The sequence below is a fragment of the Pongo pygmaeus genome, chromosome 18, assembly GCF_028885625.2.
Source record: "Pongo pygmaeus isolate AG05252 chromosome 18, NHGRI_mPonPyg2-v2.0_pri, whole genome shotgun sequence".
NCBI classification, from domain to species: domain Eukaryota; kingdom Metazoa; phylum Chordata; class Mammalia; order Primates; family Hominidae; genus Pongo; species Pongo pygmaeus.
In genome coordinates this window covers 47364239-47376297 of record NC_072391.2, presented here as the reverse complement: position 1 = coordinate 47376297, position 12059 = coordinate 47364239, and the positions used below count along the sequence as shown (strand labels likewise).

The following is a 12059-nucleotide window of genomic DNA, read 5'->3' as shown; positions in this document are numbered from 1 at the left end:
CCCAGCTCTGAGCTCCGGAGATGCTTTCTGGGACTCAGAGTCACAGGCAGCACCACAGGGAGGGATGCAAACAGATGAGGTCTGAATCCTCCAGCAGGCTGGGTGGTCCAGGCAAGCTGCTTTCACCTCCGACCCCCCGAGCCTCAGTTTCCCCATCTGTGACATACCCAGGAGGGTCCGCCACAGGGCAGGACCCAGCACCTGGGCCGGCCCAGGACCTACTTGATGGCCTGGCACATGTCCAGCCCCATCTTCACGCAGTTCCGGGCGTGGGTGGGCAGCGACACGGGCAGGCCCGATACACAGTAGTAGCAGTCACCGAGGATCTTGATTCGCATGCACTCGTTGGCCTGCAGGGTGAGGGAAGGGCCTGGTCACTGCAAGATCTGGGGCTGGGACCTCTCACAACAGCCGCCTCCCCCGACCCTCCAGGGTGCGCCCGGCTGTCTCCTGGCTGGGGGCTTGCCTCCCAGGGTCCAGCCACCAGGAGCCACTTCTGGGCCTGGCAAAAGGCTTAGCGACATGGGGGCCTCCCCAGGAGGAACCCCCAGGCAAGCACCAGAGGTGAACACAAGTGTTCCTAAGGGCCTCGGGGAGGGGTCTGCCTTGGTTTCATTTGCCCAGGTAATGTTTGAGTGCCTACTGAGTACCCGGCCCCAGGCCAGGCAAGGGGACACAGCAGTGAACAAAATAGATGCAAATCTCTGCAGCCACGGAGCTTGCACGCAGGCAGGAGGGGTGGGCACTAAACTAGAAAGACAAAAAACAGTGTGCCCAGCTGTGATGGGGGCTAAGGAGAAAACCAAGGCACAGGAGGGAGGCGATGTTCCCAGGAGGCCAGCGAAGACCTCTCAGAGTTGGAATCAGAAACATTTGAGCTAAGACCCGGAGGAACCGAGAGAGACAGCCATGCCAATCTCTGCAGGAAGAGTGCTCAAGGCCTCAGAGGAGCCCTAGGGCCACAAAGCTGGGGAAGAGACAGCGAGGCAGCCAGGAGGCTGCAGGAGTGGGGGGTGAGGACAGAGGTCACAGATGTACACACCAAGGGGTCAGCAGGTTTCAAGGTCACCCAAGCAGTGGCTGTGCTGACAGGGCTTAGGGGTGGGGAGGAAAGATATCAATGCAGACAGGAAAGAGGGAATGGGGAGGGCAGAGTAGGAGAGGGGTGAGGCCGGGGACTCATAGGAAAAGGCCCAGGGAGAGAAAGGGACCCCCGAGAGCCCTCTGAGGTTCATCTGAGGCACCGCTGCGTCACCAGACCCTACTTAAGCCCTCAGCAAGGGTGGCCACGTGCACCGAGGCTTCGTGGGTGGGGCTTTAGGGGAGCTGAAGAAGGAGCACCATCTGCCTCTGCTCTCCCCTCCCCACCCTCTACCCCACTCAGCTGACCCTCGGACTGGACGCGCCAGCAGGTGGCCCTGTGCTCTGGCTTCTGGCCGGGAGGGAGCTAAGAGGGCTCTGTCCTGCAGGCTCACGAGGGCTAGGCCTGCCCCTGGAACACCATCTGTCTCCAGGACTCGAGCCTATCCTGTCCTCGTCCCCACTCTGTGCCCATCAGCCATCACGGACCCAGGCCCCAGACACAGCACCAGCCCTGCCTCCAGGTCCCCTGCACCTGCGCAGCCTGGGAACCATCCCTGGCCTGCGCCCTCCGCCAATTACTCAGTTTCAGCGTGTGCCAGATGTTTCCTGCTGGGCCCCATCTGGCACATGCTGAGTGAGTTCTGAGTGACCGCAGGGACAAGAGGACAGTGGCTTTCCTAGAAAGCAGGCAACCTTGGCAGACCTGGATACCAGGCTCCGGCTACCCTGATCTCCTCTTGGACCAGGCACAGGACTGCCCATGGACCCAGCCCGGCTCTCAGGGATGTAGGAGAGGCCACATTCCCCAGGCTGCTCCACCGGCTGACAGTCCCCTGTGTCTCTGACACTTGGAGCTGGGGAGCTGGGTCTTGTGCGGAGGTGTGACTTGTATGCCTCTGAGAGGGGAGGCCCTGGCTCTTGGAAAGAGCTTACACTTCTGGAATCTGATTGTTGATAGGAGAAAAGGCTGGGACCAGCCCTGCCCAACTCTGCCCAGAGATTAGATGCTCTGACTGGGAAGCTGGCACCTGCCATGGCCTCCCTTTCCCCATCTGTGCAATAGGGCCACGCCTCCTGGGCCTGCTGGAGGGAAGACTGTGTCCAAGAGGCAAGGGACCCTCTGTGTGGGCTTTATGGTAAGGAAAGGGCCAGCTGTGGCCCGAGCCCAGAGCCCGTGCCTCACATAAGGCCCAACCTCTGGGGCTCCCAGCTGCTGGTGCAGAAGCCATGCAGATCCTGAAGGAAGGTTCCAGGCTAGACAGGCCCTCTGAGTCACTCAGTCCACAATCCCCAGGATGGGACAGTTTTCCAGAGCATCCCTGACCAGTGCAATCCTATAGAAGCTTGGTTACCCTCTGCAACAGCGAGCCCACTTCCAGTCCCTCCTAGGATTGAGCAGCTCTGATCATGAAAAATTCTTCCCGGTGTGAAGTCATAACTTGCTTCCCATCAAGTTCTAGACCATTGATTCTCTGCCCACAGAAACACCTGCGGGGCTCTTAAAAATTCTGGCCATGTGCAGTGGCTCACACCTGTAATTCCAGCACTTTGAGAGGTCGAGGTGGGTGGATCACAAGGTCAGGAAATCGAGACCATCCTGACTAACACCCGTCTCTACTAAAAATACAAAAAATTAGCCAGGTGTGGTGGTGGGCGCCTGTAGTCCCAGTTACTCAGGAGGGTGAGGCAGGAGAATGGCGTGAACCCGGGAGGCAGAGCTTGCGGTGAGCTGAGATCACACCACTGCACTCCAGCCTGGGCGACAGAGCAAGACTCTGTCTCAAAAAAAAAAAAAAAAAAAAAAAAAATTCTGATGGGGCAGGGCGTGATGGTGCATGCCTGTAATCCTAGCACTTTGAGGGGCTGAGGTGGGTGGATCACTTGCACGTAGGAATTCAAGACCAGCCTGGACAACGTAGCAAAACCCCATCTCCACAAAATACAAAAAAATTAGCCTGGGGTTGTGGTGCACATCTGTAGTCACAGCTACTCGGGAGGCTGAAGTAGGAGGACGCCTGAGCTCAGGCAGGTTGAGGCTGCTGTGAGCCATGATTATGCCATTGCACTTCACGCTAGGTGACAGAGCAAGACTCTGTCTCAAAAACAAAACAAAACAAAGCAGAACTCTGATGGGTGTGGACACGGGCACTGGTGTTTTATTTAAGCTTTCCATGTGATTCGCATGTACAGCCAGGATAGGGAGCCACCACCTTAAATCTTACACTTCAGTCTCTATTTAATGGCCACCACTTCCAGGAAGCCTGCCCTGATCACCTGAGGCTGGGCTAGGTGCTCCCCAGGCTTCCTGGCCCCCACACTTCTCTTCAAAGCACATACCACGTAGGCCCAAGGCCCTACCCAGGCTCAAGGCCTGGCACTCACCTGCTCTCAGGATCATTTGGTCCATTAATGGAAATGTTGCTTGCCTGACCCCCCTCCCTGCCTGGCACCTGTCAAGCCCCTCAGCATCCTGGTCCTCGCCTCGGCCCTCATGTCCTTGCATGTCAGAACTTGTGCCCTTGTCCCCCTCACACCTTGTTCCACGCACTGAGCATGTTCACCCCATGGACACACAGGGCTTTCTTTCTACTCCAGGGTTTGTCTATGCTGTTCCCCTGCTAAGAACACTGTTCCCTTTCCTCCTCAGATATTTTTTCAAGTATCTCAAACTTAAAGGTGGGCCAGGAGTGGTGGCTCACAGCTGTAATCCCAGCACTTGGGAGGCCAAGAGAGGATGATCACTTGAGGTCAGGAGTTCGAGACCAGCCTGGCCTACATGGTGAAACCCCATTGCTACGAAAAAAAAAAAAATACAAAAAAATTAGCCAGGCATGGTGGCGCATGCCTGTAGTCCCAGCTACTCAGGAAGCTGAGGCATGAAAATCACTTGAGCCTGGCAGGTCGAGGCTGCAGTGAGCAGTGATGGCACCACTGCACTCCAGCCTTCACGACAGAGTAAGACTCCATCTGACAAAAACAAACAAACAAAACATAGAAGTTTAATGTGCACATGATTAACCTCAGATCTTGTGAAAAGCAGTTTCTGGGTGAGGCTGGGCATTCCATAGTCCTCCTGAGCTACCAGGTGAGTGGAGGCTGCTGGCCCTGCCAGTGAGGATGGAGCCATCTGCTCCTCCTGAGCCCCTATCTGAGCTCCAGAGCCCCAGTATATTGCCCAATGTGCACTGTCAGTCTCCCCAGTGGCCTGTCACTCTGGAGGCACAGGATCCTGGCTGCCGTGGCCACCACTCACCCCCGCCTTTACCATGGGGTGCTTGTGTTTGCTGGCTGGATGCTAAAATTCAGCCACGCCTCCCCATCCCAATTCCAGCAGGGCACTGGACACAGGACACCCCTGGGGATGTAATAGGCAGAGGAGGGGCCTGGCTTTGCCCAGTGCAGGCCAGCGGGCTCACCTTGGCGATCTGGTCGAACTTGCCAAAGAGCTCATTCAGCACCACCACCAACTCCTTGGGGGAACAGTCGCTGGCCAGCTGCGTGAAGCCCACAATGTCCGCATAGAGGATGCTGGGGATGGGGCGGGGTGGGAGGGAGTGTCAGAGCCAGGCTCCTGGACAGCAGCAGCAGGAGCACGGAAGACTGTCTGGAGCCCCAGGAGCCTGCCAGGCCTGAGCCCATTCACCCCGTCCTTCCTCAGCTTCCATAGGGATGGGAGAGTCGCGCCCAGCCATAGAGACACATTAAAGTTCCAGGGGCTTCACGTTAAAGCAGAAGAGAGCAAAGTTCAGAGCCTGCAGGAGCCCTCGGGCCCACCCCAGGCCCCCTCACTGCAGACAGCCGAAGGGCACTCCTGCAGGCAGCCCGGAGCCTTCCCCTTTCCCATCCAATGTTCACCACAGCACAGACTTCAGAACTCCCTGGTGAGAGGCGGCTCCATGCTCCCTCAAGCCAATCTCCACGCCCAGCGCTTTACAGGCATTGAGTCCTCACACAGCCCTTGCAGAACTCCCGTTCTACAGATGCACAAACTGAGGCTCCAGGACATTGAGACTTGCTGGGAAGCCAAGAACTGGCATCTGCACCAGGTCTCCCTGCTCCAAAGTCCGTAAGCTCATGGACCATCCACAGCCCAGAGAAAAGGCAGCGGGCCAGCCTTGGATGTAATGCTGGCGCTGCAAGCAGAGAACCCAGGGGGTCCCCCGGGACCCAAATCTATACTCAATGGCACCCAGCACCCACATCTACACTTGACAAACTCAGGTTAGTGCATTCAAGTAAAACTTTGTGGTTCCCTGCCAATCAGCCAAAGACACGTGTCAGAACCGGCGCACTCTTGGGCACCAAGGCCGGGGGGCTTTACCTCATTCTGGGGGTCCTGTGCTCCCTTGAGAACCATCTGAAAGGACCCCTTCCTTCACAAAAGCTATGTTTGCTCACAGAGTTTTACAGTTTTGGAGGGTGCTAGATATTTCAATACCAATCTAAATTCTCTAATTTAAGAGCCCTGATCTGATCCTGCCCCTAGGGAAACAAGTGGGGGTTCTGAGGCCCAGGGAGGGCCCCAGATTGACCTGGAACCATGGGGCCCTCTCCCAATCCCTATATGGGCAGGGGTCTGAGCCTCCAGATAGGGCAGGGAGACCACCTGGGGGCCGGTGGAACAGTGGACCCAGTCCCCGGGATACACTGTCCACACGTCTCACCCTCACCGCCCACCTGACATTCTGGTGCCTTTTGACGTAGAGGCTGTGGAAGTTGTTGTCAGGCATGCAGCGACGGTCGCCATGCTCCTTGAGCCGTTCAATGATGGCCAGCTTCATGCCCATGGAGATGTGGGCCGGAAGCACCGACAGCAGCAGGTTCTCCTGGGTACAGGTGGGCAGACCGGCAGAGGGACCGGCACAGTGACCAGCGGAGGGACCAGCGGGGGACAGGCAGGGTAGCATCAGGGCCCAGACCTGGCCTCCCTGGCCCCCATCCTCCCTGCCTGCCTGCCCTGCCCACAATGTCCCCATCTCTGCTCCGGTCCTCCACCAACCCAACTGGGCATCTACCTCCCATGTACCCAGCAGCCCCCGGGACTCAGGCTGACTGAGAAAGGGCTCTTTCAGCTGGGGAGGCTAAGCTGATGGGTGAGCAGCCTGGAGCCACTACGGCCTTCTCTGCTGCCACCTGGGGATGGCGTGCCCAGGACTGAAACCACACAGAGGAAGGCAGAGTCAAAGGTCAGCAGGCTATGGTTACCCTGCTGGAGCCCAGGACTCACCGAGGTGAGACCTGCATGGGTGTCTGGCCATGCACCTCATGCACATGGCGGCATGAGTGTCTCACGTCCAACAGAAAGAGGAAGAGGACAGGGGTATACAGGGTGAGGAGTGGGGCCCGGGTCCCACCTGCTGGCGCTTCTCGATGCGCAGCTTCCGGCGGATCTGGATGCACTTCACAGTGTAGGTGAAGAGGTCCCGGGACGCATCCTGCATTTGGTGCTTGTGGAAGGCGCCTGTCAGGTTCCCGCACAGGAAGATGACTGCGTTGGCCAGCAGCTGCGGGTGAACCGGGGTGGGGCTCAGTATGTGGCCTGGCCCATGCCTTCCCGGGGCACCAGACCCCTAGGCGGACTAGTGATGGCACCTCTTCCCATTCCCTGATCTTCAACCCACTGAGAACGGCACTCTTCCTGGGGCAGACAGGGAAACTGAGGCCCAGACAGGCGGTAGTCTCCTAGTGAGTCACTAGGACTGCAAGACCAGGACACCCAGGGAGGCAGAAGAGACCACCTCACAGAGCCCAGGGCCTGAGAGGCATGCATGCTAAGGGCAGTCCCAGAGGGCATAGCGCCCAGCTGGCTGTGCAGAGGGCCAGCCTCTGCCCAGAGAGGACACCAGGCCTGGTCAGGAGCAAAACGCATCTCTAAACCCCCAATAATTATGAACAGAAGATTCACTCATTCAACACAAAGACACAAGGCAGCGTCCTGGGGTATTCCCCCAAGCCCCGTCAGGACAGGGCCTGCGAGGGGAAACTTTGGCAACAGGACTCACCCCACGACAGTGTCCCTGAACCGGGAGGCAAGGCCTGAGGTCACAACCTTGAGGGCTGAGCCACAGGGGAGCCCTAGGCCAGCAAAGCAAAGGCCAGAGGGCAGGGCCATGCCTGGAGCCCAGCTTCTGAGCAGACTCGGAGAGGGCCCGGCCTTGGAGCGGGCTGTCTGCAAACACGGCTCCGGGGCCTTTGGGTCTAACTTACCCAGAGGGGGCCCCCCATCTGCCCTTAGACCCAGACCACAAAACCTCCCCCAGAGGCCTTAGCCTGTCCGTCACCTGCAGCCCCACCCGGACACTGGGTGTTGTGAAGCCTCCCATCAAAGCACCGAGCACCAGGAGGTGGGAGGCAGTAGAGACGGCCCCAACGGCGACAGCGCCCCGCATGCTGAAGGGCAGCAGTGTGTACACCACGAAGACGATGAACAGGAAGAAGGGCACCTGTGGATGCAGCCTGGTGAGCCCGGTGCCCCGAGATGCTTCCCCAGGCCCTACAGCCCCCGGAACCCTGCACCACAGCAGCCCACCCAGTGCGTGTCCTTCGGTTGGCTCCCTCACCACCCCCTGCATGGGCAGACATACAAGGGAACAAGAAAAGCCAGAATGTGTTTCTAGGGTGGGCCCGGCCACAAGGTTCATGGTTTCCTGTGCTGATCCACTGCCTGTGGCCACCCTAGGTGGGAGGCTCCATGCCCCGCATGATCCAGGGAGCCCCCACCTGGTGCCCCTGCTACGTGGCTCTCACTCGGCAGGAATGATTACCGGGAGGCTGAGGCACGCTCTCACCAGCTGCCTCCAGCAATGCGGCCCCATCCGCCCTCCCTCCACTCCCAGAGCTGCCCCACCATCCCCACTGGCTGGTCCTGCGTCCACCCCTCTGGGAGTGCTGCCCTCTCCCTCCCCTTCAGTCTACATGGTTTCATTGGGCCTCACCCCACCCCGCCCCAGCCAAAGGAGCTGTCATAGGACCCAGGCCCACTGGTCAGAGTGTGCTACCACTTGGTGGCAGTGACCATCCAGGACTGGGCCCATGACCACAGCCAGGCCAGTGTGGCTCAAGCCTGCAGGTCGAGCTGGTTGAGAAAGGGCCCTCTCTATCAGCTAGGGTGGGCAGCCTGGAGCTGCTGTAAACTTCTCTGCCCCCACCTGGGGACAGCGTGCCCGGGGCCGAAGCTGTCCAGAGGCCCCAGTTCCAGTTATCCCGCTGGAGCCCAGCACTGATCCCTCGGCCTTTCCTGACACAGGAACCAGTTTGTGCCTTTTTGCCTCTTTGAGCTGAAGTTCTGTCATCTCCAACCAAATTGGAGCCACCCGAAAGTGCTGCAGCATCCAAGTGGATGCTCGCCCCACCACAGCCCTGTCAATGCAGAGAACTCACAGGGACAAAACCAGCCTGGGGCCATCCTAGACACACAGCCAAGCGTGGGACAGGAAAGGGCCTGTGGCATGCCCACCAACCACGGGGATGGGAGCTGCTGAGGGCGCAGCCAGCAGGGAGTCCAGAGTTCCTGTTACCTGCTCCCACGCACAGGCCGCCTTTGTCCATGCGTCAAACACCAGCACGTAGCCCAGCACCACCAAGCAGGCCCAGGTGAGCAGCGCCAAGGCCCTGAGCCAGCGCCGCAGGAGACACTCGACGTACATCAGCACAGAGAGGGCTGCAAACACCGCCAGCGCCAGGAACGCCATGCCCAGAATGGCCTGGTGTCTGGAGGGGTCCTGGGTGGAGCAAACAGACAGAAATGCCTCGGCTTTCCCCAGTGCAGAGCCACCTCCTCCAGAAAGCCTGCCGGGCCGGCTGCCTCACTTACAGCTTCCTCCACATGAAGGGTGTGGATGCGCCCTCCCACGCCTGGTTCCCACTCACCTTCTGGCCTTTCTTTGTCACCTCTGCCAAGGCTGCCTCAACCACCCCCTTCCGATCACCTCGGGAGCCAGAGCATCACCCACAGCCCCGCCCATGATGCCATCACTCTCCATCTGCCTCTGCCTCCTCTCTGGGTTCCCACGGTGCTCTGTGCACAGCCGCAGGTGATACCACAAGCACAGGGCAGGACTCATTCACAGGCAGAGCCTTGGAAAGCCGCCCAAAGAGGACACTGCGCCTGGCCCTCAATGAGTGAGCAGAGGCTGGTGAGGGATACCAGGAAAAGTCACCCCACAGGGGAGGAGCTGGGGCAACGGCACAGAGGTGGGATGGGACGGGACGGGCACAGCATCCGGGAGGTCTGTGGGGGCAGAGGCCTGATCTGGGGGCTGGCACACAGTAGCAAGCATCCTGTGGTTGGTAGCCACATGGATCCAGGCTGCACTGGCAGCTGCTAGGTCCTGGCCACTTCACTCACATAAACACCCTGGAGTTTCTGAGTGTTCTTCTAGAACTCGGCTAATCAAATTTACATTCACTAAAAAGAAAATGGGCCGGGCATGGTGGCTCACGCCTATAATCCCAGCACTTTGGAAGGCCGAGGCAGGTGGATCAGCTGAGGTCAGGAATTCGAGACCAGCCTGGCCAACATTGTGAAACCCCGTCTTTACTAAAAATACAAAAATTAGCCAGCCAGGCGTGGTGGCATGGGCCTGTAATCCCAGCTACTTGGGAGGCTGAGGCAGGAGAATCACTTGAACCTAGGAGGTGGAGGCTGCAGCAAGCCAAGATTGTGCCATTGCACTCCAGCCTGGGCAACAAGAGCGAAACTCTTTTTTTTAAAAAAATGCAGTTCCTCAGTCACATTACCCACTTTTTAAATGCTCAATAGCTGAACACAGCTAGTGGCTGGGCCAGAAATGACATGAGTGGTGCCAGCCTGAAGAGCTGTGTTAAAAAGGATTCTCAGGCCAGGCACAGTGGTTCACACCTGTAATCCCAACACTTTGGGAGGCCAAGGCAGGATTGCTTGAGGCCAGGAGTTCAAGACCAGCCTGGGCAACATAGCGAGGCCATGTCTCTACAAAAACAAACAAACAAACAAAACAAAAGGAGGATTCTGAGAATGTAGACAGGCTCAGTGTGGAGTATAGGGATTGATTAATGATGTCTGCATGGGTACAGGAAGTGAGGGCAGTGATACGCAGGCCATCCCTGACCCAGGTCTTCAGTAGAATCAAATTTCATCATGGAGAAAAATGAGAGTAGTTTATCTGGACAAGTTAATGTAATATCTAAAACCACTCCAGACTTCAAAATGGAATTAAAGTTAGAGAGGCTGGGCATGGTCCTGCATGCTTGTAATCCCAGCTACTCAGGAGGATAAGCCAGGATGATTACTTGAACCCAGGAGTTCAAGGCCAACCTGGGCAACACAGCAAGGCCCAGTCTCAAAAAAAAATTTTTTTAATTAGAAACTTGTCTTCTACCAGTCTAAATGTGCTGTAAAAGACATAGCATTGGCCAGGCACGGTGGCTCCCGTCTATAATCCCAGCACTTTGGAGGGCCGAAGCAGGTGGATCACCTGAGGTCGGGAGTTCGAGACCAGCCTGGCCAACATGGTGAAAGCCCGTCTCTACTAAAAATACGAAAATTAGCTGGGCATGGTGGCATGCATCTGTCATCGTAGCTACTCGGAAGGCCGAGGCAGGAGAATTGCTTGAGCCCAGGAGACGGAGGTTGCAGTGAGCCGAGATCATGCCACTGTACTCCAGCCTGGGTGACAGAGTGAGACTCTGTCTCAAAAAAAAAAAAAAAAAAAAAACAAAAACAAACAAAAAAGCATAGCATTTTACAGAAGAGGAAACTGAGGCTAAGAGAAGATAGCAGCTTGGCCAAGGTTGGGGCTGAGATGTGAAGCCCAGAGGCTGCGCTCACTCACCCCCTGGCTGAAGACGATGATGATGAGGGCCACACAGGCAGTGGCGGCCACCAGCAGGAGCGTGAGCAGCAGCGGCCCATGATGGCTGGTGAGCTGGTACTTCTCGTAGAGCGCATCTTGGTCAGGGCCCTCCTCGCCCTCGTTGAGGAAGTAGCGCCCCTTTGTTGGCATCCTCCACCCTTGGCACACGTGTCGTTAAGGGGCCGTCAAGGAGGCCCCAGGGCCTGGAGGGCATCTGTCTGCCAATACCCTCCCCCGTGGGCCTAGGCCTCTGTCCTCTCCGAGGCAGGCAAGCAGGGCTGGGGAGAGGGCCTCTGGGCCTGCTGCTTCATGGCCAATGAGGGGTCCGCACAGCTCTGGCACCAGGCCTCACTCACTGTGCCGCCGGCATCCTCCTGTGCATCCAGACTGGGCTGACTCCACACGCAGTTCCTCAGCTCTGCAGAGACGAAGCAGACAGGAACTTGACCTAATGGGCCAAGTCAGGGGAGGGCTGGCATCAGGGAGAGCGGGTCCCAGGCCTCACAGCACCGAGTCTGATTTATCCATCTTAACCCTAACCTTTTATGTCCTGTTGTCGTAAAGCTAGTCCCCTGTGTCTTCTAGAACTGCACTGTCCAAGATAGTAGCCACTAGCCACATGTGGCTGCTTTTTTTTTTTTTTCGAGACAAGGTCTCACTCTGTTGCCCAGGCTGGAGTGCAGTGGCACGATCATAGCTCACTGCAGCCTCAAACTCCTGGGCTCAAGTGATTCTCCCACCTCAGCCTCCTAAGTAGCTGGGACTACAGGTGTGCAGCTAATTTTTAAATTCTCTTTTGTAGAGATGGGGTCTCCCCCTGCTGCCCAGGGTGGTTTTGAACTCGTGGGCTCAAGCAATCCTCCTGCCTCAGCTTCCCAAAGTGCTGGGATTACAGGCATGAGCCACCATGCCCAGCCACTATTTTAAATTAAATTTAAATTAATTTAAAATAAAATTAGAAATTCAGTCCCTCAGTCACACTAGCCACATTTCAAATACTCAACAGCTAGCCAGGCATGGTGGCTCATGCCTGTAATCCCAGCACTTTGAGAGGCCGAGGCAGGCGGATCACCTGAGGTCAGGAGTTCAAGACCAGCCTGGCCCACATGGTAAAACCCCCTCTCCACTAAAAATACAAAAATT

General features: G+C 57.3%; 1 protein-coding gene across 10 annotated transcripts in view; it reads right to left on the bottom strand.

The window, feature by feature from the left end:
- The window catches only part of ADCY7 (adenylate cyclase 7), a 73542-nt gene that overhangs the window by 18835 nt on the left and 42648 nt on the right, over window positions 1-12059 (bottom strand). For 8 of the 10 annotated variants that reach the window (XR_010124442.1, XM_054452915.2, XM_063655034.1 and 5 more), the window contains exons 2-8: window positions 10896-11334; window positions 8601-8804; window positions 7365-7526; window positions 6438-6587; window positions 5761-5909; window positions 4500-4611; window positions 223-350 (exon numbers count right to left, since the gene is read on the bottom strand). Coding sequence is in view for 9 of the 10 variants with exons in the window: in XM_054452915.2 (XP_054308890.2) it covers window positions 223-350; window positions 4500-4611; window positions 5761-5909; window positions 6438-6587; window positions 7365-7526; window positions 8601-8804; window positions 10896-11066 (1076 nt within the window). In the remaining variant the exon portion in view is untranslated. Of the gene's footprint in view, window positions 1-222; window positions 351-4499; window positions 4612-5760; window positions 5910-6437; window positions 6588-7364; window positions 7527-8600; window positions 8805-10895; window positions 11365-12059 lie in introns of all 10 variants that reach the window. The other 2 variants (XM_063655033.1, XM_063655029.1) reach the window with 1 other exon arrangement.